This window comes from Pagrus pagrus (assembly GCF_965226575.1).
Source record: "Pagrus pagrus genome assembly, chromosome: 12".
In the NCBI taxonomy this organism is placed as follows: Eukaryota; Metazoa; Chordata; class Actinopteri; order Spariformes; family Sparidae; genus Pagrus; species Pagrus pagrus.
In genome coordinates, this window is record NC_140196.1 from 19,995,271 (window position 1) to 20,023,194 (window position 27,924).

The 27,924-nt window shown below is 41.4% G+C and overlaps 1 protein-coding gene across 1 annotated transcript; it reads right to left on the reverse strand.

The window, feature by feature from the left end:
* Positions 1-43: 43 nt before the first annotated feature.
* pkn2a (protein kinase N2a) lies at positions 44-27,199 on the reverse strand. Its single transcript, XM_084369397.1, has 23 exons — positions 26,915-27,199; positions 16,550-16,714; positions 16,186-16,321; positions 11,334-11,488; positions 8,908-9,037; positions 8,629-8,774; positions 8,202-8,415; positions 7,135-7,320; positions 6,879-6,988; positions 6,616-6,759; positions 6,338-6,413; positions 5,977-6,133; positions 5,732-5,858; positions 5,083-5,219; positions 4,632-4,707; positions 4,189-4,280; positions 3,915-4,091; positions 3,603-3,665; positions 2,910-2,986; positions 2,619-2,761; positions 2,415-2,522; positions 2,219-2,299; positions 44-2,020 (listed from the first exon to the last, which is right to left on the reverse strand). The coding sequence occupies exons 1-23, from the start codon at positions 26,933-26,935 to the stop codon at positions 1,817-1,819; spliced, it is 2,925 nt and encodes a 974-aa protein (XP_084225523.1). The 5' UTR covers positions 26,936-27,199; the 3' UTR covers positions 44-1,816.
* Positions 27,200-27,924: the final 725 nt, after the last annotated feature.

The following is a 27,924-nucleotide window of genomic DNA, read 5'->3' on the forward strand; positions in this document are numbered from 1 at the left end:
CCATTAGGAAGTGTTGAATGTCAGGTACAAATAAGAGCAAAGCCACTATTACAAATGTTTAATTTGTGCATTCATGATGGGCAACGAACGACTGCAGAAATGCCTTGTTTTTTTTTTACACCGGGCTGAACAGCAACAGTTGTGTGACATGAGTGTTGGTGTGTACCATCCATAAAGTTTTCGCCTGTTCTGGCAACAACATGCACAAGCAAAGAATAAAAAAAAAAAAAAAAAACTCTGTACAATCTATTTTCATCATTAAGAAACGTAGATAATTAAAAACTATTGATAAAATTAGTGCTTTCAGCTTAATTGTGTACATACAGTATGTATATATAATATACCCTGCCCTCCCCTGTAGTGATTCATATCAACAGGTCTCCAACATTTGAGTCAGTTTATATATAAACATGCAAATCGACAGGAAGTCATCCAAACATTAAACTGATCACAGAGCAGTGTGGGAAGCATTTAAATGGTATTTTGACAGAGACCTCAAATAACTGAGTTTAATGTGTTCCCAACAAACGGCTCAACACTGGAGCTGCTTCATCTGTCAGTTCATCAATCAGATTTAAAAAAACTAAACAAAAACATTAATTGTTGTTTGTCTGCTGCTTCAAGAGGGACAGGATCAATTTGGTTTTGTTAGCTGTAACTGCACGACTCACTTTAGTGTTTTCACTTCGACTGAGGTAACGAGAAAAAAACGCTGTCAGGTCCACCACAACCAGCTGTTCACTGAGGAATGAAAACCCCCCCCAATATAATCCAACTGAACTCGGCTCTGAAAAAAAAAACATTTTTAATTGCTCCAAATGTTAGTGCAACACCAACTTATTTCTTCACAACCGAGTTCAGCTGAATATCAACCTCAAGATAAAGAGCCACTAGAGGGCAGCAGACTGAAGAAAAAAAGACACTTGCATTATTTCCTCTTGCCAATTCTAACTTAAACTCATCTTCAAATAAAACTAAGTGATGGTAACTGCATGGATCGCTTCTTTATACTAAAGAGTGTTATCATGTGGGTTGTTGTATGTATGCAGACTTGGAAGCTTCAGGTGAGCAAAGTGAGGTTGAAAAACAGGTTGTGGACAAAAACTGGGCCCCTACACGAAAAGAAATGTAGTGTGAAGACTCTCACTTGGATTTCAAGTCAAGAAGCAGCAGTAGTAGTCAAGATGTTTGTTGTAGCTGACCGTTCAGTGATGAATGCTTTGAGCACTTGAAATTCACCGAACACCAGTTTGAGACGCGATCGTGACAGAAATGTCAAATTTGACAGTGAGATAAAATGTCCTTAAGCAACGGCGAGGGCTTTGCAATTAAAAGGAAGAAAAACAACAATAAAATACACGATTGAATATAATCTGTACAGATCAAAAAAAACAAAAAAAAAAATGAAGACAGTGACACTGAATAACATGATTGTGATGTTGCCGTCTTCTCAGAGTTCATATGAAAAACATTCTCAGTGGTCAGACAATGGACACGACGACGACGTGTGCAGGAGGACGAAGCATCCCTCCTTCTTCACTCTTCAACAACAGAGTTTCATTTGTTTTCTGTTTCTTTAAAAAAAATCGTTCTTCATGTGGATAAAAAAAAAAAGAAATAAGTGGGGGTCCTCAGGAGGCGTCTGGAGTTTCTTCTCAATGGCACAGAGTTTCTGCTCGCTGCTCCTCCTCAACACTTTGGCCAAGGAAGAGGAAAGTTTTAAAAGATGTGAGCTACAGTCATTGCTGCGTTGCTTGGTTCACAGTGTGTGTGTGTGAGTGTGTGTGCATGTGTGTAGATGGGGGGTCAGGTGAAGCTAACACCAGTCAGCGATGTAATCAAAGTCAGAGAACATGTGCTGCTCGTCGGAGTTCAGCGCTCGGGGTTCCCTGGGCGGGGTTAAGATCGGAGCCTCTGAGGTAAATTCATCATCGAAGTTGCTGACGTCGTTGGCGCCCTGAATGGTCGGCACGAACGGCGGCTTCACTTTCTTGGCCAACAGTCCGTTCCAATCCATGCTCTGGCAAGAGACAGACAGAAGGTCACATTAGTGTTCAGTAACTTTTGATGTTTTGGGAAATGAGCTCATTCACTTTCTTGCAGACAGTTAGATGAGAAGATTGATACAGTTCAGTGGTCAAAAAACTTAAATTCCACTTTGCAGAAACTCTAAAATGCACCAATTGCAAAGTCAAACAATACAAAATATTGTCCTCACCCTGAAGAATAGATGCTTCTTAACCTCCTCCGCATCCCTTTCTCCTGCTCCCAGTCGTCGTTCTGGACTCCTCCTCAAAAGCTGAGCACAAGAAGAAGCAAAAAATCGTATAAATATTAAACTGATGCACTATATGGACATGCGCTGCTCATTTACTCAATACAGACAGTTTTCCCTTCGTTCTCGATCTACACACCCTCCTCATGATGGAAATGGCCTCGGTCGACAAGAACCGTGGGTAGCGGACTTCATCGTTGACGATGCTGTCGAACACCTCCTCCTCATCGTCACCGGGGAACGGCGACTGAAGCGAGACAAGATGGACAAAGGTGACGATAAAAGCAGCCAAAAATGAATCACACTGAATGCCGACAATAAGAGTTACTCAACATGCACTCACCTCCCCGACCAGCATCTCAAAGATAAGGACGCCCAGCCCCCACCAGTCCACAGCGCGAGTGTACGACGTTTCAGTCAAAACCTCAGGAGCTAAAAACTCTGGTGTGCCACAGAACGTGCTGGTGCGGTCCCTGAAACCCATTCCTGAAAGCAACAGAGACGCTGTTCAATAAAACGACCCACCTTCTGTTAAGCAACTGCTATCTGTCTTAAAATCCTTGTCTCCCGATCCTTCAGCAACTTTCAAGCTAAATCTTAAAGCCTTAAGTATAATGCGGTTATTTTATTTTACCTTCTTTGCAAAGCCCAAAATCAGCAATCTTCACATATCCCTCTGTATCCAGGAGCAGGTTATCCAGCTTCAAATCTCTGCAAATTAAAAAAAAGAACAGATAAGAAAGACAATCCAAGGCTTCATCAGGGTTTGTACAGCGTTTTAGGAGTAAAATCTGAGCACTTTTCAAGCACTTTCAAGGGGACTAAATCAAACATTTCCAGACTCTCAAAACCTTTAACATCACATCTACATTGTTACTGTAAATGCAATTATCACAAATAAAGTTTACAGAATTCCTTCAGTGAAACATGAAGTGACAATATACACTGATTACTGTGGGTATAGTAATCAATGTATATTGTCACTTCATGTATTTTTACCAGCTCTTCATATTAAGTTTGATTCTGATTAATCAATTTTTGCTAAATCTGATCACAAGACAATAAAAAAAAGATGATGACGGGGTCATCATTTCAAATCTTTACAGATTTTTGGTTTACATGAGTGATTGTGTTGATGAAACACCAGTTTATGTTGAAAATCAAGTATTTTTCAATTAATATATTCAAATCCAAGCATATTCCTAACCTTGAAAACATGACAGTTAAATTAAGCATTTTCCAAAGACTTTGTACAGACACTGCTTCATGCTCCAAACAGAATAAGGGGTTATAGATTGAATGACCGAACATCACTCGAGTTGCTTACCTGTACACAATCTTATGGTCATGTAAGAACTGTAATCCCAATACGACGCAGGCTGCATAAAATCTGCAAAGGTGCAAAACACAGTAGATTACATAAGGAAATCTAGATAATTAGCTCCCAGCACACTCAGAAGGATGAAAGTATAACACACTGAGGGGATTTTTTATAGAATATGTAAAAGCCAGGTGTGTCAGAATCCATATTGACATTCCCCTGAAGGTATATCCTCTTTTTGTTTCCACATTAAAGAAATAACCCTGACAGAAAGAGTGTGTAGTCAGGTGTAGACACTGGTGATGAGAGTTCACTCACACAGCCCTGGGCTCAGAGAAAACATCAGCATGGATGTGCATCATCAGGTCGCCTCCAGCTGCGTACTCCATGACAAAACAAACGTGCTCCTGCGTCTGGAAACACGCAAACAGGTTGACCAGGAACGGGTGGCGGACGCTGTTGACCGTCTCAAAAATCCTCTTCTCACACATCAGACTGTGACAGAGAGGAGGGGCATATCAAATTTGTGCTCGTCCACTTACAGATAAAGAGGTCACATTAAAGCTTTACTCCAAAAACAATATATGTTTACCTGTCCACTTCATCACGAGCCACAATGTCTCCTTTCTTCAGAGCTTTGATGGCGAACATTTCTCCTGTGCTTTTATATTCTGCTAACAACACCTGAGGAGGAAAGAGACATTTCAGCTTTATGCCTGCTCTGTTCTGATCGACTAGAGCTGAAACAATTAGTCAGCTAATCAATTGAGAAACTGAATCTGCAACTATCTTTATAACTTGCAAAACTAAATATATCAAGCAGAAATAGCCAACGTTTCCTGGTCACAGCTTCTGAAACATCAGGATTTTATGCTTATGCTGGTCACATAAAAGAAACAATTTGAAGAAGTCACCTTCAAATTATAATGAGCATTTTTTTACTACTTTTCGGCCTTTTTTTAAAACGAAACAATCATTGAAAATAGCAGGGCTGCAAGTAAAACCATATCAATTCATCTCTTAAATGAAACATACCTTTCCAAAGTGACCACGTCCGAGGACTGCCACACATTTGAAGTCTAGGAGACTGAAGTGGAACTGCTCTTCTTCCCTGAAAAAGGATCAGTTTTTACATTAGTATCTATTATGAATTAAATGTAGAGAGACGTTTATAAAGCCGGTGGTTTGAATATCGAACCAGCATCAGAAAGCACGAGGACTCAAAGCCAGGGGGCAGTGTTTACACCTATGTTACCATTTCAGCTCCACTCAATATTTGCATGTCTGGACATTACAACTGAAAAGAGATTGCAAGAAGTGGAACAACTAAAACAACAATGGTGGCAGGTTGCCAGCAGCATCCTCAGTTATTAACAGAACAACACTGAGCAGGAGTAATTGTATTCTTCCAGTTACCCTTTTCAAATAAAATACCCCACCTCATCTACTTGAAGCTTTTAAAGTCAGTTTTAAAGTCTCTTCCCACCTTATCTCCGTGTCTTTCTGGATGGCGGTGAGCTCCAGGTCCGGATGCTGCAGCTCCTGCTCCGCCACTCTGTCCAGGTCCGGCTTCACTGCTATGCTGTTTCTCTTGTTCAAGAAGTCAAATGAGGCGAGTGCGTCCTGCAGAGAGGGAACACAAAGCAGGAGGACGGAAAAGTGAAAAATAAAAATTTAAACCAAGTGAAGTGAGCTTTTAGCCATTACTTATTACTGGAAACATACAGTTACGTCTGTTGTGTCTTAATTATAATCACAGATATGCTTTAATCTTTGATAATCCTCCTGATGACCACAGGCGTCAAATAGTGATGTGAGCATCAGTTAGTACATGTGGAAAATCTTATTTCAAGTTTTTTATGATCATAACATGGAGAATGCAGCATTTTATTAAAAGACAGTTTGAATGTTCAAACGAACTGACTTTATTTTGTCTTCTCTGTGTGTTTTGCTGCTTCGTATCTCACCTTATCTGTCAAATTCTCTACACAGGCTTTTCTCGTCTGGCTGCACTCTTTAGACATTTACAGGAATGGCTTCTCGATGGCCATCTTCATGAATGACTCACAAACCACCTATGATTACGTCAGCGAAGTGCCTTATCAACAATACCAGTGATTCCTAGAGCAGCGTACCTGTACTTCCTCCTTGTCGGGCATCTTATCCTGCACCAGTGGTTCTCGGATGTTGTCAGGGGTCGGGTAGTGTTTGGGTCCTGGGGTGGGCTCTTTGTCAAAGTCCAGCTTGGTCACCAGCGGGTCGCTGTGTATCGTCAGAGGTAAACAACTGTTTTTTTAACAACTTTCCATAGTTTTTATAAGTATACAATTACACATGAATCTCGGTGTCTATCTATGCTTAATAGATTGTGTTTGTGTACCTGCTGGGTGTGGGTGAACCAGGCAGGCTGCTGGGCCCAGTCTCAGCTGCCTGCGGGCTGAAGGAGTTGGTGCTGACGGTCGGTATGGCTCTTCTCACCAAGCGGCCCCAGGTGGCGATGTTGATGTTCATCTGAGGGGCTCGCAGGAAGGTTTTACCTGATGATGAAGAGGCAACGGAAGAAGAGCAAAGAGGTGATGGTGTTCGTCAAGGACAGGGGGACAAAAACGAGGATTACATGTAAATATTACAAAATAATCTCTCCTTTTTTTTACCTAGCAACTGATCAGGGAAAGATGAATACTGCATTCAGAGTATTGACTATTAGATATGCAAAAAAGTGTGAGGTAATGTTGTCTCACCTTGCTGCTTCGAGAAAATCTTCTTTTGTCTTTGCAGCTTTGGTCGTCTCTCAATGACAGGATTGAAAAATGTTACCTAAACAAGAGGAAAACAAAAATTTGACAACAAAGAACACAGACCTACAACTAACAGAGAGACCAAAGTGAAAGTGCACATTACTATGGTTTATCAAACTTTCTGTTCATTATAGCTACCAGGAGTTGTTTCAATGTGACCGGTCAACTGTCATCAATCACTGTCAATAACAGGCAGTGTGTGTGTGTGTGTGTGTGTGTACCTCAGCAAAAAGCATTCCCTGTGGCTCCAGGTACAGACACATCCCATGACGCTGGTTGTCCAGGAAGTCCTCCAGCCGCAGGAACTTTACAGCACAGAGCGAACGCCAGTCCCGCCAGTACACCGAGATCTCCAGCTCACGAGACTGCATAACAGATACACACGCACACAAATCGATGTGAAACACACCGACTATGTTGTCCAAACACGACACTGAGTCAACAGCATAGATGTAGGTCAAGGGCAGAAATGTGTGTGTGTTACCCGGTCCAGCTCCAATGTAAACTTCTGGTCCCAGGCTTGGTTGCTGACCGACCTCCAGCTTGTCTGGCCGACTACTGTGTTGTCAAGCTTCAACACTGCGCTGATCTCATCTAAGGAAACATACACACTTTGCCTGTTAACTGTATTGCAGACATTTTCTGATGCATTTGTAACTTCACTGAAGCTCAATGTGATAGTTTTTCTTCTATCGATGTCTATTTATTTCCAGACAGTGAACGAGGTCAGGTCTACTCACTGGAGAGCTCTTCACTCTTTGTCAGGTTTCGCGAGCTCACACCGCGGTTACGGTTTGCTCGGCTAATGAAGGATGAGCGCGTCTCGCTGGGGCTCCAGCCGGGCAGCGGGACAGACGCAGCTTTGGAACGACCGGGGACATTTTCCAGAAGGTCCTGACAGCCCATGAGCCTGACGTCTAACGTGCCTGGAAGTGAGACGATAACAGATCCATAGATCACACTATCTGTCCTGGTCCAAGTTGTTCAGTTTAGGTATTAAACTGCACATTATATATGGTGTTTATTTGTGGATATACTTTCAAAATAGATCAAGTGAAGGTTTTTACTTTTGGTTAGTCTTAGAAGATTTTTAAGATGTTTCACCTAGTTAGGCCAGTCTTGGTTTTCCTTTTAAACTAGTTTAATTCAGCTTTGACAGCTGCAAAAATATCACAAACAGACTTATTCTAGGATTAAAACATTTGACACTCAATACCTGAGACCTACGAGCTCTGTTCCCATGGTAACAATGTTAAGGAAGCTATGAGAGAGGGCAAGGTAAACTATTGAAAATAAAAAACATCCTTTTCAAAGATGTAAAAGGAGCTGATCAGTTACAAGATGTGTCTCCGTCATAACTGCCTCTCGGTTTGAAAAAATTCAGTATTGTTTGCAAAATGTCATGTACGTGACTCAACACACATAAATTCCAGGAAATGGAGAGAATTCATTTGAACAATGAGGATTTTCACTAATCATTAGTACAGATATTGATATAACAAGACAGCTTGGTGAGATTAACTGACTTTTCAATCAGAGCCATAGTCTTATCTGTCTTCATTCAACCAGCTTTTACAGATCCATCAAGATGGTTGATTGTTTCTGTGTGACTTGGGGAACAGCAGTGTGCAATAGGAAACATTAAGATCTAAACTAATTTGAATATTTGAAAATTTGTTCTAATAATTATATTAAAATCATTTCACTTTTATTCATTGTTGGTAAAAATAATAAAATAACATTGGGACATCAGAGTTTAAATCATCTAAAATAATCATTGTGCTATCCATAACCATCATGTTGTTACCTGTGAGTGCGGCGGGCTTGGTCACGGTGCTGTACTGGTTTTGTGTGGAGATGATGCTGGATCTGGGACTGAGGGCCGGTGAGGACAGCAGGGACAACTCCTCCACGATGCTGTTGCTGCGAGGGTGGTTTTTAGGCAACTCATTGAGGCGTTGCTCCAAAGAATATCGCAGCAGGTCGAGCTTTTGACTGGACTCGTTAAAACGGGCCTGAGCCTAAAGAGGGAGAGGAAGGAGGAAAGGAAGTACAGCGGAAGCAAGGAAATAGTAGAGGCAGAAAAGGAGAGACAGAGAAACATCAATTACATGACCTGTGTTACTTTAGCCGAGCACAGCAGCAGCACAGGGATTCGTTTCATTTAAAGCCGTTGAACTTGGATCAGGTGTTAGGAGTTGAGAATCTGGTTCAGACCAAACACAAACATCTACCTCTGAATGTGCTCTTTTTTCTGTGACTTTTCCCGAACCCAGGAGTTTCATGACGTTCTTGGCTCCCTCGGCCACAGCCGACTCTATCTTGGCGTGGTGACACAGCTCCTCCACCCGCAGGTCCAACGGGCTGATGATGGGCTTGTCTGGTAGGACAAGGAAGGACATTCTTTCATTTTCACATGATTGTTTAGAAAAACTTGTGTGCACTGAGGAGGCATCTCAAAAAAGTCACACCGACTATGACTAATTGATCACTGAGAGCAAGCAAAGGCTCACCCATCACATCATTGTTCTCGAAGCTCAGCTCGGTTGCCTGACTGGCCTTGAGGATCTGCATCCTGATGAACTCGATCTTCGTTTTGCTGTCCTGAAGCATCTGCTGTGCAGTCGCTAGCAACTTACGATCCTATGAACAAAATTAGAAATGAAACAATCCCTGAAATATCGCTATATCAACACTTTTCATATGAATTAATGTTAAATCACAGGTTTTGACAATGTTTTGTTTTCCAAGTCAATAACTGGATGTCAGGACTTTACAGATTACCCTGACTGCGACACAATTGTGTGCTGTTGTCGTGAGCGTTTAACACAAACAGCCAAGGACGCCAGTTCATGCCCTTAATTGGAGTTAAAGTACAAGTGACTGCATGGAAAATCTTATTCATCAAAGAAGGTGGAATCCTGTGTATTGTAATTACTGACCCTCTAACACACACATACACACACACACACACACACACATACACACGCGCACACACAGTGGAGTAAGCAAACTCCACCCAGAATTCCTCTCAAGTTTAAATCCTGCTTGTTGATGGCGCCGCGCGCAGGAAAGACCTCTGTCCAGCAGGCATTTCCTCTCTGACATCAGAACAGGACTATTTCCAACTGGAACTGTCTGTCTGACCTTGGGGAGGTCGCTTACAAAACACTGTGACCTCCCCTGGTCAGACAGACAGTGGGGGGTCATGTGGCAGTTTTCAATCCCTAATTTACTGTACTACAGTCACAAGCAGAGGCTCTGCAGGTACTTCTTGAACTTTCGTGTCTCGTTGGGTGAACTCAAGGACTCATGTTTGGAGTAGACTTCCCAAGTTCCCAGAATTGAACACCAACCTTGTCTAGAAATAATATCTTGTCTAGTAAAATTGTTCATTTAAAAAGTGGGCACAACTTTTCAGTTCATCCTGCGGTGTAGACCGGATTAGATAGTTCAATATACATCTTAGATCAAACACTTCCAAAAGCAAATCATTTATTTTAAATAAAATCAAAGCCATCTTTTACTGAGGGTTATGTTTGGAAATAAGCAAATGTTCCACACATAACACCCCTAAAACCACAATTTGTCATTTTTACACATCCAATTTCTAAATGGATGAAATAAGATATGACATGATAATAAGTGAGCTTTAGAGGTGCTGGTAGACAGATAAATTTCTCTGGACTGGGAATGCAATTTTAAGCAATTTATTTGACAAACAAGTATTTGTCATTTGTAACAAGATACTTTCTGATCTGTTAATATATTTTTAATCCATTAAAGTCTTAACTGTGATTAATTGACTAATGATTACTCATTAATATCCCAACTTTGGACAAGAGTAAGGTTAGCTGTTTCCAGTCTTTTTGCCAAGCTAAGCTAACTGTCTGCTAGCATGAGTGGTATCAATCTTCTCATCCAACTCCTGCCAAGAAAAGCGAGTAAGAGTACTTCCCAAAATGTCAAACTATCCTTTTAAAGTGATTTTGGGGGGTGAGACATTTAATCAATCCGTGCTATGTTAACTTAAACCTGACACATCCAGAGAAACATTTGATGAAGGTAGAAGTATCACTGACAAAGTAGAGACGACACTTCCTGAAACACTACACTATACTGAACCGTCTACTACAAAGTGGCTTCAATTACTACTGACAGACACAGGAGCCAAGACGAGCATGAGTGACTCTCAGTGCTCCAGCTGTTATTAGTCCATACACACACACACACACACACACACACACACACACCTCCCGACTAAATTATAGTTTTTCTCTCTCTGAGTATTACAGGAGCCACAAGGACCGTAGGAGCTTTGTGAACAAACAGCGGTGTGTGTGACACACAGTATGTGTCAGCGCCTTCTCATGTTTCCTCCTCCCCTGCAGTGAAGCTGTAAAAGCCAACATGTATCACTCTGCCACCTGCAGACTGGAAACTAGCCTGCTCACTCCTGTTTTCATGTGATTACACGGTACCTTCCGACAGTGACTTGTGTTACTTCAAGTTTAAGAAACACATTCTCAAGCCACAGGTGATTATGACTATAAGCTTTAAAGTAAGTAAATAAGAGAAAAGGTAAGATTTGCATGATGGCGAAAGAAACATTTCCAACAATAGTGGCAAGTGATGTAAGATTACGAGCCAAGGTGTCAAATATTTGCTGGTTCCAGCTTCTTAAATGTAAGGATTTGCTGGTATTTCTTTGTCATTTATGATAGTAAATGAAGAGTCTTGTGGTTTTGGACTGTTGGTTGGACAAAAGAAGCAATGTGATAATGTAACTTTTTCATATTTTGCTATTTATAGTGCCATTTATAGACAAAACGATTAATTGGCAAAAATAATCAGCTGATTAATCGGCTGACACCTGACATGAACTAGCTCGAACCTGAATGTCAGGTGTACCCTCCCCTCAGCCTGTTCAGCTCCCTACCTTGGAGGGCCCGTTGGAGTACATCAGAATCATATTCTCTGCACCCTGTTTGACCTTGAGCTCGATGTCATTCTGTCTCTTCAGGGCGGCCAGGCGGCTGCTGCTGGTGCACATTCTCGCCTCGCTGTTGGGGGTATCTGGGGTCAAAGGGCATTCTGGGAACAGACAAAGGGAAAGTATGAGTTACAACCTTATGACCCTTGGGAAATAACCACAGATATATGACTCTGCATGTGCTACTGGAGTTTGTCGCAAATATACACCGACTGTAAATAGTAACTCAGCATGCATGTGCTAGTTTTGGCTGCCAGCCATTTTGAAGTTAGCTAAACAGTCCTGCAGTAAAATGACCTATAAGACTGCTTACAAAAACACGTCAGACAGAAACGTCATTAGTCACATAATGCGCCCAGAGAGGTCTGCTGTTTATAATTTGATGAAGTTTGTTAGCACAAGACTCCAACTGACTCACTTTGTCACCACAAAAAGAACAACACAAGTCAACATCATTGAGATAGAACATTTAGTAACGTTTCAGATCAATAAGTGGTGTCAGAGGCAGATTTCCTAACAGATCAGATGTGTCTTTTACTTCTTGGCTCCATTATGCAGACACAGACAATGGAAACATGTGATTGCAACACCTCAAAGGTGAAACCAGAGCACACATATATTCTGTTTGACTTGAATTTGATTTGTCACGCTGCTTTGATTTATTTACCCACTAAAATACAAAGCCAATCACTGCACATTGACAATAATTTTCTGTTATCTCATTGGCTTGCTCCTGAAGCCTTTTAAAAATTAAACAGCAGAGGGAAACCCTGTGGCCAAAAACAAAAACAAAACAAAAAACAAGTGTGAACTTGCAGACACCTACTACAGTCACACCACTACAAATACAGTGACATTACTGTATATGCAAATGAGCTGTCAACACTTTTGATGATGATTCAACGAAAATGTCAAGTCAAAACTTTTTTTAATACTGCATTTTGTCAGCAGGGACAACGTACTGCTACTGGGGCAAATATGTTTAGGATTTCGAGCCGCGCGCGCGCACACACACACACACACACACACACACACACACACACACACACACACACACACACACACACACACACACACACACACACACACACACACACACAAAATGAAAACAAAAATAAGTGTCATCTATCGCTCGAGTTGTACCACAGTTCTGGGAGATGAGCTCACTGCTGTGTTGTGTTTTTTTTGTCATGCCTGGACTCGAAAGGTGCACTGAAAACCCCTCCCCAGCCTGATCACTGCAGCACCATGTGAAACAGTCTCACTCACACACACACGTACAGGTGAGGTGGGCAAAAAAACCTGCCTGACTTCTCCTGACTTGACATGCAAGTTCAGTTTCAGAGTCTTTGGTGTCATAAAGGAACTCCTCTTAAAACGGTCCCTCAGAGGTGCCACAGCCGAAACACAGGCATTTCCATTCTTACAAAAAAGTAGACCATTACGTATATATAGAACTGAAAGTCTTTTAGCTAAATTTCTCTTTCTTTTTATTTTTTTTTTAAGTCCTATGACAAAAAAACAAGTAACAATACATAACAAATAGTCTAAGAAAAAAAACCCAATCCGATTTCCCTGAAGCTTTCTTGAGCCTGACTGGCATTACCTAAAATAACAGCAGTGAAGAAAATTAGTTACTCTGGAAGACGCTGCCAACACAGATAACAATAACCAGCAGTCGGGTCTGTGATTCATTCACTCTGAATGTTTTATCAAACAGTGTCTAAAAGATTCCTTTGAACACCTGCGGGGTATGGACAAAAAGGAAGCATGTGATTCTTTGAACTGAGAGTCTAAATGATTCATCTAATGGCCCTTAATAAGCTCAGAGGGGAATCACTACTGAGGTTTCTGTTAGGGGGCGGGAGGGGAGGATGTTGGCCTTCCCAGGGCAACGCTCTCACATACACACAAAGTGAGAGAGGCATGGTGGGTGAATCAGAGTGGGCACTTGTAGATTCTCATCAGAAAAACACACATCTGTGGAAAAGCCCGCGGCGCAAGGTGAGACTTCAACATGAGCTTGGGGCAAAACCGACGTTCGTACAATCCACATTGCACAATAGGAGTCACAGTGATTACATTACAATCATGTTGAGTCAGCATCATGAGAAAGTCGTTTGTGAAATTGACAAAGGCACACGTGCACAAGTGCAGCGAATGTCATCCAGTCTATGTTTGAGGCTTTCCTCTCCGTGTGTGGGGGGGTGTGGTTTGGTCAAGGTCACATCATGCCAAGAATTTAAGGACCCTTCAGCCCTCCCTCTCAGGGCGGTTCAGCCCACGCTGAGCCTGAGGACCAGATACTGAGCTACTGAATAGCTGCAGGGCTGATGTCACTGCTGGACAGCTGACAAGGGGAACCCTCCCTCAGATTAACCCCATCTGTATCAGGCGAGAAACATGCTAACAATACTCTCTAAACAATTACATCATGATTTGGACCGAAAACTGGCGAGGGTGCTTGTCACTTGAGATCTGATACGATGATGACTGGAAGTAAAACAGAGTGGACTTGTGTCCAAGTCTCTCTATGAATGAGATAATATGTGACAGAGGGACCTGACTGGTGACCCTGCGTCAGAGCTGCTGCTGCCTGAGTGCAAGTCGGTCCATTTCTGGCCTCAGCTGAGTGGCGGAGAATAACCAGAGCCCCCCTCAACTTTCTCCTGGAACAAAAACACATTCTGGCTGCTCGCAGAGGCAGAGCAACTCCTTCCTACTAATTCAGGGAACAAGTGTTGTCTCTTGTGAATTTGAGAGTTTATTTCAACAAGTCGTCTCATGACTGTGGAGCTGAGCTTCCCCTCGGTCTCTTCTCCATCATTCTGCGACGGCCAGCGACATTCCGCTGCAGTCGCGTCACTTAAAAGAAAGCCCTCGTTCATCAGATAGAGAGTCACGGAGTCAGGCTAAATTTGTTCCCACTTAAGATAACCATTTACCAAGACAACCTCCCTTCCCTCCCAAAGCACACACACACACACACATCCCTCCTCATCTACTTCCTAATGTCAACTGAACCGGGGGGATGTGATGGTAACAGGCAGACAAATACCATTCCTTCTCTTCCTGAACTCACCCGGACACTCGCCACCAACAAATACTACATAAGGCAACTACTGTTACAAAACTATACTGAACGCATCACCGCTGTTGTGGTTAACACTCTCCAAATTCCATTGTTGTCGACAACCGCACAGGAGCAGGCTTTCAACAGCCTCGGAGGGGAACAATCACCAGCTCATTGTAACTGTCGGAGGAATGTGGTATGCAACAATGTCGGCCTCTGGAGAGTGAGTCACCTCAGAACACTGAATGTGCTCTGTGCATTTGTGTGTTCATATAGGTGCTGTTCTGCCAAAATTATTTACCTGACCATACTTTGCATTTACAATACACCAGTATTTTGGTGACAATGCTGAAGAGATCAGAACAATATTTGGGAGGGAAGTTGCTGCTGTTCTGTGACTTTATACCTGGGCAAAATAAACGTATTGGTCAAAATGAATGTATCTTTAAAGTAGTTTTGACTGCCAGCAAGAAAGTCATCACATGGAAATAGCTGCAGGAAACCCTTCCAACCAAGGACAACTGGACTACGACTGTCAATTAAAGCTAGGGTTTGTAAGTTAGTCCAGAAGCATTTTTTGTTACATTAGTAGAAAATCTTTTAACATCCCGACAGCAATCAATAAATCAAATGCTCTGACAATAAATGAAAAAATTCCACTAGCTGTGGGTGTTGCGGGCCTCTAATAAGCTTATCCAATCATTTCCTTCGGCCCATATGAATTTATTGAATAGGCTACCTGTCTGTCAACCTACGTACGTACGTATCTGCGTGCACTCTGCCTTTTGCACTCATTGTACATGAGTCTACCACAGGGTGAGGCATATGTATTGCTAAAGCTATTAGCGAGCTAGTCGCACAAGAATGGAAGAGAAATTGCAGCCAACATTTCCAAGTACTAACAGTGGTTAGTATTAACAATAGCCATGTTTGTTGTCATCATTCATATGATAATGTTATGTCACTGTTTTTGTAAATGTGAGTGAGGTGGTTAGCGATGACAACTATACATTCAGCAGCTTTCTAACTCAGAAGCATGAAGCACGCGGCCCCTGAGCCAAAGAACGAGTCAACGGCAGCAGCAGTGACAGTAACCAAGTACCCGAAAAGCACACTGCCCCTCAGCCACACACTGTTGTTGCTGCTCACATTAGCACAAAGCACACACCTACAGCAGTAACGAGCAACTGTTGCGCCGGGTAGCCTTTCTGGATTGCGACACATTTGTGATGGCTATTTTGCGTTTATGTTATTGTTGGAGCTGTTCATGTATTTATTAGACTAAAAGGCTATGGAAGCTTGTGGTATGTAGCGAATTAGCTGTTAACACATGTCCCAGCTAACTAGCTAGAGCTATGGGACAGTCTGCCTTGTTGTTGTCAGGCAGTGTGCAATGTGTTTGCAGGAGCGGCTCGGAGGGAGGAGGTGGGATTTTTTCACTTGGATGCTTTCAAACTTTAGCCTGCTCGCTCTGGCTTCTACAATCTTACCAACCCCAGTTATAAATAAACTGTATGAAGGAACTGACCTTTTTATACACAATGTGATTATGATATGAACAGTATGTAAAATACTGCTTCTATTTATATATCGCTGTGACCAGACTACAACAATGATACTTTATACTCAAGTTAAGTAAGCAGAGAATTAGCTTATCTTTACTACTTGGTTAATGTTTACTAAATCCTCTGGGGCTACTTTGATGTAGTGGGTTTGTGTTGTTACCTAGCAGTTCTTCAGGGTCTTTGACCACAATGTGGGCGTTGAGCTCCTGCAGCTCCTGGTGAAGCTCCTCAACCTTCTTGTTAGATTTTTTCAGCATGTTGTCAACATATGCCAGGCTCTTCTTGTCTGTGGTGACCTGGGGAGAGGAGAGGGGAGGCGACTTGAGAACATTTGACAATTTATCTAATAACTAAGATTTAAAAGGGAAACTCTGCACATTTTAATCATGAATGTCAGTTTACTAGTCATGGGGAGTACCACTCTCGACTCCCTGAAGACTTCAAACTAGAAGACTGATCCTAAAAGTCAGGATGTAACCTCTCCAGTTTTGACTCACCACTTTAAAAAAGGTCTGTGACTTTACCTTTCGTAGGTTCTCAGCACCTTCTTTGATCTTCAGCTCCTTGCGGATCTCGCGGCGGATCTGCTCCTTGATCTCGTCCAGCTTCTGTTGGACCATGGTATCGGACAGGTCCAGGTTGTGTCCCAGACCCAGTCGTTCTGCCACCAGCTGGCCCCTGGCATCCCCCTGAAGAAGGACAGAAGAGGAGGAGGAGGAAAAAGAGGAGACGAGAGGAAGAATGCAATTTAGAGGAGGTCATCGAGGGAGGAGGAGTAGGAAGAGGAAAATGGGATAGCAGAGAAAGAGGAGGAGAGGACATAGAGAGGTCACTGACTCAGTCAACAAACAGACTGTGCACACTGGCATTCTTTTGAGTAGCATTCAACCAACAGAAACTGAACTGAAGCTATAAGCTCATTAACACATGCACTTCCATTATTTCATTATTGCCAATTTATGACAGCAGTAGGGAAGCCATTAAGATAGAGGAGGTGTTACATCCCGAAACGTGGTGATAGAAAAACAGAGCTGGTCTGTTGTTGATGCACCTTTGTTGTTGGAGATCTACAGAGATTTCGGTATTGTTGAAAGGCTTGAAAGTGTTGAACGAAGCCAGAATCAACCAAACTATTGACCTACGAAAAAACCACTGGAAAAGTTTCAAGGCTGCCGATTACAAGGCTGAAAGTCATAATGGCAAAAGTGGTTCCAACCCAGCCAGAGTGATGTTAGAAGTCTTGTTATTTGTCTACTTATGTTATATTCTGACCTGATTAGATGCTTCACAGCTGGCAGAACCACCTTATGCATGTCAAAAAAGGTATACTTTGATTAAATGCTTAGGGACATGTTAGCGCACATCTTATCGGATTACTTTATAGAGAGTCCACGAAAACAGAAATAGAACAGAAATACTCTCTGTGTAACAACAGCTAATGAGATATAATATAGATAATCATTAATAATGTAAATACGATTAAGTGGGTAAAGGCAAGTATTGGAACAACGAGTACAGTCTGGAAAATTCTGAAGATTACATCACTTTACTGTAACGTAGTCTTTAAAACCAGGAAAAGACAACACTTATGCCATATCATAATATAACTATATGCAAAATCAAATCTTCAGCTCAGCCTTAAAGCAACATTATATAGAAATTGGCATTTTGTGCAATTTATTGCGCCCCACATTTTCTGGGTGCTACACCACCGTCGTGGATACAAATCCCAGGTCTGTAACAATTTGTCAGATGTAATGTAGGAGCTAACTAAAAACAAAACTCATTACATCATAACAACGTGCAGAAACAAGCGATGGGGCTGAGACAGAGACACCATTCACCCTACAACAAGACACTGGACCACCATTTGAAGCTGTTTTTATTTTTAAAAAGTTACATAATGCTGCTTTAGCAAGTTCTTCAATCAACATATTTCACATGAATGTTTCTGAAGTCACCGAAAACAACAGTGTGCGCCCAGCCTGAGTATCATGAGGTCAACTCAGTGTTGTGGTGTGATTTGAACTTGATCTGGCCTGTACGAGGTGTTTTCACTGCTGCTGTCACTCACCATTTACCTGCATCCTTAAAGCTGTCACCTCAACTAAAGACGGATTAGAAGTCACTTCCTGAATGGCTTCAGCTTTAAGTCCATCATGGACACAATGGGGCGCCAGTGACGTTCCAGTAGTTGATCACAGCATACGTCTGCAGCTAAGTGACTGTGGATAATCAGTTTATCCCTTTTTCATAACACTGGTCATCAATCTAAGTTCTGTGGTTTAAAAATACAGAATATACAGAATAGAACATAAACCTTTAATTGTGTTACGTGGTTACATTTCACTTTAACCGAGGAGTCATCGTAGCTCAAACAGGCAGGATTACAAACCAAAATATAAAGCATGCCTTCACATTGCTACTAATATTTGCTCAATTAGTAATGGCTATTCAACATCTCCTTTGATGTTTTGGAAAAATCAAAATGTAAAAGGTGAACCAAAACTCGCCACCCTCTGAAAGCCTCTGAAACTGTGCCAGAGTTTAAGTGCATGGAAACTTACTTCATTCACAAAACAAGTGCATAACATGATGTAAAAAACACCAATCAACAGTCACCACTCTGTGACTACCACAAGATCTGAGTATTGTTGCACTCAAGCCATCATGATTACTATTCATTGAAACCAAAACCTCTGTAACATTAAGACTTGGTGGAATTAGCTTCAATTTAACTACTGTTAAAATTATAATTTCCTACAGAGATGATGGTACAAGGTTCAAGGTGGATCAAGTTAACCAGACAAAACCTCTAGGTTTTACTAATCCTTATGCCTTACCGTAACTTCATCAGTTTCAGCCAACTCCATCTCTAGATCAGTTGAATCAACCAGTCCACGCATGTTCTTCTGACCAGTTAAACTATTGTTACATGAACTGTACTGAAGCACTGTTGTCTAGTAGGATGATATCCTCTGCAACAAAGGTTTGGCTACACCGTAGCTGGCAGAGGCTCCGTCCAAAGCCACACTCATTCACTCCGCTAGTGTCCGATTTTCCACAGCTCTCTCTCTTGTTTTGAGCTTTCTTTCTCACACAGACCATTGACATCAACAGGGAGGATAAACTGTCTGAGCAGCAACAGCCAAATCCCTCTTAGCGTCTAACTCTGTGAGGTCAGAGCAGACCAGAATGGGACCTAATCTCACTCCAGGGAGAGGACTGTGTCTAAAATTAACCACTGTCCACTGTGGCCTCCCCACTGGAAAGCAACGTGTGTGGTGGAGGAGTAGCTCTGACACCCCAACAACTGTAAAGAGTGGTAATTAAGTCTCATAAAAAATTAACCCTGCAAGGTCACACAAGCTGGAAAAGCACCATGTAGGCTGTGTGGTACCTTCTTCATGCTACAGTTTCACAGAAAATCCAGGGGTTCTGATAATGTTTTATTTCAGAGGTTGGCCACATTCCCTCAAACAATGACCACATCCACCTCCCCCAAGAGGACAGACCACATATCACTCAGCACAAGCCATCATGTTAGGGTTGGTCAACATTACAATATCATATCGTCATTGTGATTTGAGACTATATATATCTTCTTATGGCCTTTTTTTTCTTGCTAATAATTTGCATGCCATTGTTTTTTTTGAGCAGATGTTTATGTCATGAGTACTTGCACACAGAAAGCGAATAATGCACGGCATAAAGGCAACAAAATTTCCCTCGGAACAAGCTGATTTTTCCCACAGCAAATGAAGGCATCAACATATCATGTGCAAAACTCAGCATTGTTTGTTTGTCATTACCCTGCATTATATGACAAAGGACACACAATTCTAAAGATAATGTGACAACAGTGACTTGGGATGAGTGAACGTGATTGCTCCCTGCGCAGACAGACTGCTACAGGTATATACGTGGGACTTACTGACTGTTATATCCATCTGATCTGTCCTCAAATCAACCAGACTACATTGATAAAAACAATAATTTTACGTGTTACAACTTGGGAGCTGATCTACCAATTCCTCAATTGGATAGTTTGTTTGACCACATATCACTCAGCACAAGCCATCATGTTAGGGTTGGTCAACATTACAATATCATATCGTCATTGTGATTTGAGACTATATATATCTTCTTATGGCCTTTTTTTTCTTGCTAATAATTTGCATGCCATTGTTTTTTTTGAGCAGATGTTTATGTCATGAGTACTTGCACACAGAAAGCGAATAATGCACGGCATAAAGGCAACAAAATTTCCCTCGGAACAAGCTGATTTTTCCCACAGCAAATGAAGGCATCAACATATCATGTGCAAAACTCAGCATTGTTTGTTTGTCATTACCCTGCATTATATGACAAAGGACACACAATTCTAAAGATAATGTGACAACAGTGACTTGGGATGAGTGAACGTGATTGCTCCCTGCGCAGACAGACTGCTACAGGTATATACGTGGGACTTACTGACTGTTATATCCATCTGATCTGTCCTCAAATCAACCAGACTACATTGATAAAAACAATAATTTTACGTGTTACAACTTGGGAGCTGATCTACCAATTCCTCAATTGGATAGTTTGTTTGTTCTTTGGTGTTTCAACCTATTAACACAACATTACTGAAGAGACTGGAGCCCCAGGACAGTAAGCTGAGATGACTCGGTGAATGCGACCTCTCTCTACCCGTCAGTGAGCTGCAAGCTGGCACTGTTTTTTACCAGTCCCTGCCCTGCTTGTCTGCGGTAAGTTTAATTTTAATGTGATACTATACCAGTGTCTCAAAATCACATATTGGCGCATGCAGTTGCAAATAGTTTTGAAATGACATATTCACAGGCGAGTTTTTCGCATATTCGCGTTGTTTATTCGTCACGTCCCCGGTGTGTTAAGGCCTTACATTTTTTAATTACTTATTTATTTAAAAACAAAATATCATTATATCATTCTGAGGCCATACTGCCCAGCTGCAGTGGCTGGCTATTATTTAGGCCCTCATGTCCTAACTTCAAAAGTTCCATCAGGATCTAGGTTCCTCAGATACACATGTATCTAGGGGAAAATCTAGCCCCTTTCACACAACCTGTTCAAGGCGGTATGGTACAAAGGTACAAAAGGTGCAAAGACAGAATGGTGGGTTCAGTGTTTTTCAGCCTCTGAGGCGGCCGTAGTAAGAGACCTGAAACACATCTGTGTAAAAAGCTTTGGTCGGCAAGCTGCCAGGAAGGGACAGGGGTGTGACATTTTGATGACGTGTTGTGTGTGTGACCTACAAGCGGAGATTTAAATAAGCAGAGGATGAGATCAACAGCTATGTCACAGGGAGAGTAAATGATTGTTGTGAGGCCATTGTTCTTGTTTAGAAAGTGCTGCCCATATGTATACCATACACTAGACGCAGACGCTTTTGGGTTATGCCTCTTTTGCTTCTGAAATGTCTGTGTGCTCATGCACTGAGTTGGCGTTATGCTACTGCTGTTTCTTTTAGTGTAAAAGGTCAAAGTTGGAAACGGCACCGTTGAAGCAATGTTTTTTGTGTCCAATTTTGTATTATATGTAAAAGCAATAAATAAAGTAAAAATACAAATAAATTAAAGTTGCCGTAATGAAGGGCCTTCATTCCAGCTCTACTGCGTGATGTCTCTAAAAAGGGCTCTTGAAATCATCTACTCCACTTCTGACTGATAGTTTAATGTCGGAAAAAATGTATCATGTTTGGTAAGATAAGGGATTTCCATGGGCTCAGTCCATACCATCGTAAACCCCCCCGCTCTCCTCTATAGGTGATCACTTCAGAGGAAACTATAGTTTGCACATATCCTGGTCCAGAGGCTCCTTGATGACTCATAGGTAAAATGGAGGTCACAACTCCTGGAAGTGGAAGAATGGTGTGGGGAGGAAAAAGCCGCTCTCTTCTTCAGCTCCCTGCCTTGCAAAACTTGTTTGCACTGTAGCTGTGTTTGCCCAACGTGGTATGAGGACAGCGTGAGGACACCCTAAAGGGCCTATTTTACTGCGCAACAATGCAAGGAAATCCATGAAAGGCCGATCAGATAAGGTGGAAATAAATCAGCTTGTAGACCCACAAGGTCTGCGATATAATTTAAGATCAAACAAAGGAACTACATCCAAAGAAATAGAGCAAGCACTCATTTGCAGGATTGGTTTCACCTTTTGTTTCTCTGAAAGAGCAATACTTCCTTGTTTTGCTCTTTTACCTGGATGGCCCTTATAATTTCTTTGCGGTTTGAATGTACTGCCTTGTCAGGGCAATGACGCCACGCCAAGACTCAAGTCTTATTAGCTTCAAAGACGAGTGAAGCAGAAATTGTAAGCAAATGTTTCCACTCCAACTACAATGCATACACTTTCTGATGGATGGAGGGAACTTGTTCTTGTCAGTGTGGCTCTGCTAGCTGCTCTGTGAAATGCTCAAGGCTCACAAATAATTAAAAACCTGCAGCTAAAATCTTTTAGCTACATGTTTTGTTCAAGATTACAAGAAATTAAAGTTGCTCAATTTATTAGATGGATAAAATAGGGAGTGCTCATCCCTACAAAATAAAAACAATAACATCTATAACTGACCTGTGGTTAGGATCTGTTTTTAGTCAAACAAAAGAGGGTATATTTAGAAAGGTAGGGCAACTGTTACCTACACATGTTGAAGTTGTTAAAGAGCTCTTCTGGTGCCTAAGACATGAAAGGAAACTGAGGTAAAAGCAAACATTAGGTCTGGGCCTCAAGTATAAGCAGGTTAACTTGCTCTTTAAGCCTGAAAGCTCCCAGTCCAACAACAAGAGCTCCATTCAGACAATAGGACAATGGAAAAGTTGAGGGCACCATCCTGGCTCATGCTTAAAAAGCCAAGCTCTTGCCATTTCTGCACGAGGCCTATCTCAGCCTACAACCTGACACCCAGCCGTCTTAACCCTGCAGCTGGCTGCACAGAGTGTTGGCCACAGCCTGGTGCTCTGCTGCGACCAGAAATAGCACCACGGGCTAACAAATGCAGATCCTGCAAATGCAGCCTTCACACGAGCTTTAGACATATCCCATGCCAAGTCAAACTCTGGGTAATGTCTTGCACTTCAGGTCAATGTTCATGGTCATTTCTGAGCCAGACAAACAGTGGATTTATTGTATGTCCAGAAAACTGACGCTGCCATGCCACCGGGGAGAACGAGCGATAACACTCCTGTGGAGCACCTGTTGCTCTGCTGAGTTGATCTGTTCCACTCCATATAAAAACACCATGGTGACATATGTTAAAGTTAAGCTAAAGATAGGTGCATATTTAATAGTGAAATCATTACTTACAGATGATATTTCTTAGGCCCGAATAAGAATATGCAAAATGCATTACAATCTCATTTAGGAATACGACACAGGTCTGGGTTTGTGTTATTTTGTTAAAGTTCCCCTCCAGTAAAAATAAAAAAAAATACTTTTCTTCTTGTTCCTACAGTTGTATGTTCGAGCTTCACTGTATAGAATGATGTATGTGCAGAATTTGACACTAGAAGGTGGTTTGACATTCACTGCTCGAAGTGAACATTTTCTTGGTGCTCACTGACAATCTGATTATAAAAGGTGGGCCTGCGAGCATGACTTGTGACATCACAAAACGTTTGGAAGGCAATCTTAGTCCGATATCAAACTTACACAATTTATTATGATAATTATATCAATGATAATTATACTTGTTTCGTCTTTCTGCACAGACAATTTTGGACATATATTAGAGATTTTTTTGTATTTTGGAAATCTTTAACAAATGTAATCCTTACACTCTATGCTGTTTGAGATTATCACGATATTAGTAATAGGATAGTATTGTTGTTATTAGTTACAATAACCCTTAAAGGAATGAAAATATAGGATTTTTTGGTTGAAGAAACATTTTATTATAGTAGTATAGTAAGTAATTATGTCCCATGTTTTAATATAAACTTGACATATTTATATTTTTAACAAGCCTTATATGGTGGAATTCAATAATTCAATGGATAAGCAAATGTACACAGTACCATACAGTCAGTCTTTACTACACACACATTTTAAACAAAAGCCCATCTGAGGACAGACAATTATTCAGTTCTAACAATTATTATAATTCTAAGCAATATTATGGATAGAAAGTCTACTGTTGTCGGGAGGTGGTGAAAAGTTAGTCCATTGTGCATTTAACCACCCTGATAAAGGCGAGATAGGCGGAAACGTTTGGTGAATAAAGCATGGTGTATTGGAGAAAAATTGCAGATGTGTTATTTTTTTACTGAAAAACAAATTTCATTATTATCAACGTGTTTTTAGATCCATTTGCCTCATCATAACAAACATTACACCGGTAGAATATTCTCATAATTTATTGTGAGGTCGACTGTTATCAGCCAGTCCTGATGGTAAAATAATTTAACTTCATGTCACCCAGCCTGGCTTAATGATCGGCTTCATTATAAACCTTACCAATACTGTGATGGGATCCCAAACAAAGGACAACTTCATCATTTCATGTCCTCATACTCAAGGAGGAAACAGCTGGTCTAGTCTACACCTGTTTTGCCATCAGCACACTGTTTTCAGACTCCATTTAATATGGGCTACTGTCACAATTTAATTGTATAAACCTACAGTCGAAAACATTGTTCATCAGGCAAGAACTGAGTAAGGGGTCGGCGACCTGGCCAAAAAAAAAACAATATTAAAAGGATTGTAATACAGCCTGAGATTGAAATAGCCTCTAAATGTCTCCATTTAAAATACTGAAACACAATATTGCATTTGGCAGAAGCTCATTCACCGCGCTGCTATCTATAACTCACGTTGCGTTACTTACAGTTTGTCACCCAAGGAAGAGTCATGTGAAGTAATTTGACTTGTCAGCATAGCCACCTAGTTGGCTACATCACCATTGGTTTGTTCACAGAGCTTGGATCTGCAAGTTTCCAATCGAGTTTGGAAACAGAAGTAAGAGGACATTAAAGGGGAATTCTGGTATTTTTAAATCTGGGTCTTATATTTACATGTTTTGGTTTGTAACTGATTCAGACTGACCAAAAGTTTTGGAATCGGTCCCGTAGATCTCCTTAGCTGGCTGGCATGACATAGTGGATATGGCTGCAGCATAATCCTGAAGTGCAACTCCGACCAATACTACATCCAATACAAATGCTTGCTTTTGACAGGCCGAGGTTGTTGTTGTCTCTGACAACATGACAGAAAAAATTCCCACAGAGATGGACCTTTTTGTTAAATTATAATATCTTGCTCTGAAATCTCGCAAGGTGAGTTGTTATAGTCGTTACTAGATTGTCAAAATCAGCCATGACTTTGGAAAGTAATAATTGCTGGCAGATCAACTGAGTAAACTCCAAACTCCTTCAACAACTCACCTCAACATTTCAGAGCGAGACTCAAACTAGACTTGTGTTTCTGGTTAAAAAAAGTTTTTGTCAAAGTTATTATTTAACAAAAACATTTATCTCTGTAGGAAGTAGGAACTGTTGCCGTAATGTTTCCAGACACTTATAATAACAACAACATATCAACCTGTTAGTTTCAAAAGCACTTTTAGTAGACCAACTTTGGACTTGCCCCTAAGGATCCTGCCTCAGCCATTAAAGCCACCCAGCTGAGGTGATCTACTGGACCTATTCTAACACTTTTGCTAAGTATGAATCATTTACACATTAAAACATGTAAACACAGAGCCCAGGTTTTAAATATCGCAATCTCCAAGATGAGAAGTAGTGGTATACGGTAGTATATGTGGTAGACTGGTTAGTCAAAAAGCATCACTGACATAACAACAGATCAACACCACCTGTTGCCTCAGCGATCACTTTCAGTCTGCACCAGTCCCACAAGAGACATTCAAACTTCTCACAAGTGTTAACTTTGCTATCGGCTGTCACCATTTTCTCTCCCAATACTCCCTGTAAAGATGATTCAGTGTGTGTGAGTAATCGGACTGGTTTTGACACTAACATGAGGACAGTGTTTGGGGTGATATTGCTATAGCAATGCTTCATTAATCACTGAAAACTTGATCAGATGAAGCTGTGCATGAGTTATTCACCTTGGACCAGATTTATGTCATAAAAATGGATTTCAGGTGTGACGTCACTCAAGTGAAACCACATTAGTCAGTGAGTCATGACTGTTCATGGAGAATAATGAGAGTGTAATGGCCACATTCACGTATTCCTCGTTTTTCTAACGTATAAAAACGTGCAGGTACATGTCAGAGGAGATATTCTCGGACTTGTGTTGCGTTGCTGGTGTCATGTTTTAAGTTCATCCGGTCTGTAACGTGTGTGAAAAAAAACTTTACGTCAAGTAAACCAGTGAACACTTGCTCTTTAGGAGATATAGGTAACAGTTGGCACTTTTTCCACATCATGAATACACACATTAAAATAAAACTAGAAGACGCAGCGTTACTAACACATGAGCAGAGGGAATGCACTGTTTATTTTCCAGAAGCAGTGCAGGTTAACTTGACGTCAGGCTACAGACCTGTGAGTTAACGTTTAACAGAGATTATTTGACTTCACCTACAGCAACACTGACGTTATCACTTTCTACAGCAATGGCGGTCACATTACTTTACACAGCAGCTTCGGCACAAAAGTGCCGCTTTAAAACTTGGACATTTCATGATAAGTTACTTTGGATAATTGTTTCCCAGGCCTCAATCCATGGATAATTCCCAGACAACCCTTTGGGATCTAGCAGAGGCCCTTGGTTTAAATAAAGTACAACACCTCACACTCACTCCGACTCAATTTTAGCTAAATTAAAGTGTCCGCTAACTTATAATTGAACCTTTGAGGCAAGTTTGCGCACTTTTCGCAACAGTTGTCAACTTTTCCTACCTGCACGGAATCGGCGGCCATCTTGGTTTTCGCCTTTGAATCAAATCCTACGGGGAGAGAGGAGGGGAGGTGGGACTCCAAAAACAAGCCTTGTTTTAAGTTTCCCTCTCTGGCGACAAAAAGAAGTGATTATTTGGACCAAATCGTCGGTCATCTCGGGTACACGGGGCTTCCCATGTCGTCTTCACACTTCATTTACGCGGTCACACCGTCCTAGAGGGGTCCTGGGGGGGTGGACTGGTGCTCATAAATAAGAAAGCTGGAGCATAAATCTGTCCCAGTGTAGCTGGAGAAAGAGGCGGTGGTTACAGTGGGAGAGTCCGCCCAGAGGAGCTGCAGCGCTGCTGGGCTGCTCCCAGTCCGGACAGTTAACACACACGTGATCCAAAACTTCATACAGGCTGGTCTTACCTCATGCTTAGTGCCCTCAGATCATCCGGGGGTAAACACAACTGTGAAAATAACACCGATCTAACATTTGTAGCAGTGAATTGGGGCAATAATATGTTAGAGATTTAAATGCAGACAAAGGAAATCCCAGATGGGGAACAACAAATGTGCCATTTAATCGTAGTGCCTCTATAAAAACTTGTCCATTACAAGTGAAAGTCCTGCCACAGGCCAAATGGTACTTTTCTTAAGTGCAGAATCAAAAGTATTGATTATGCTGAATGGCTCCAGCTGTGACAGACAGAGTAGCACCCAGATCTTTTAACGATCAATAGCTTTATGAAGTAAAAACTACAGGTCAGATTTTGAATAACTCACATCTTATCAGCATAATATACTTGAATTAGATCTCTCAAACATAAAAGTAAATGGCCCCTTCCAAAATACCATATATATTTAGAAAAATTGCATTGTTCGATTATTATTCTGATGCATGAACATGTAGGCCGCATAAATATATTTGGTCAAGGCGGATTTAACTTGAGTTTAATCCACAACAGCAGTGATGTATAAAATATCCAAAAGTTACACTTGAGTAAAAGTAAAAAATTGTTAAAGTG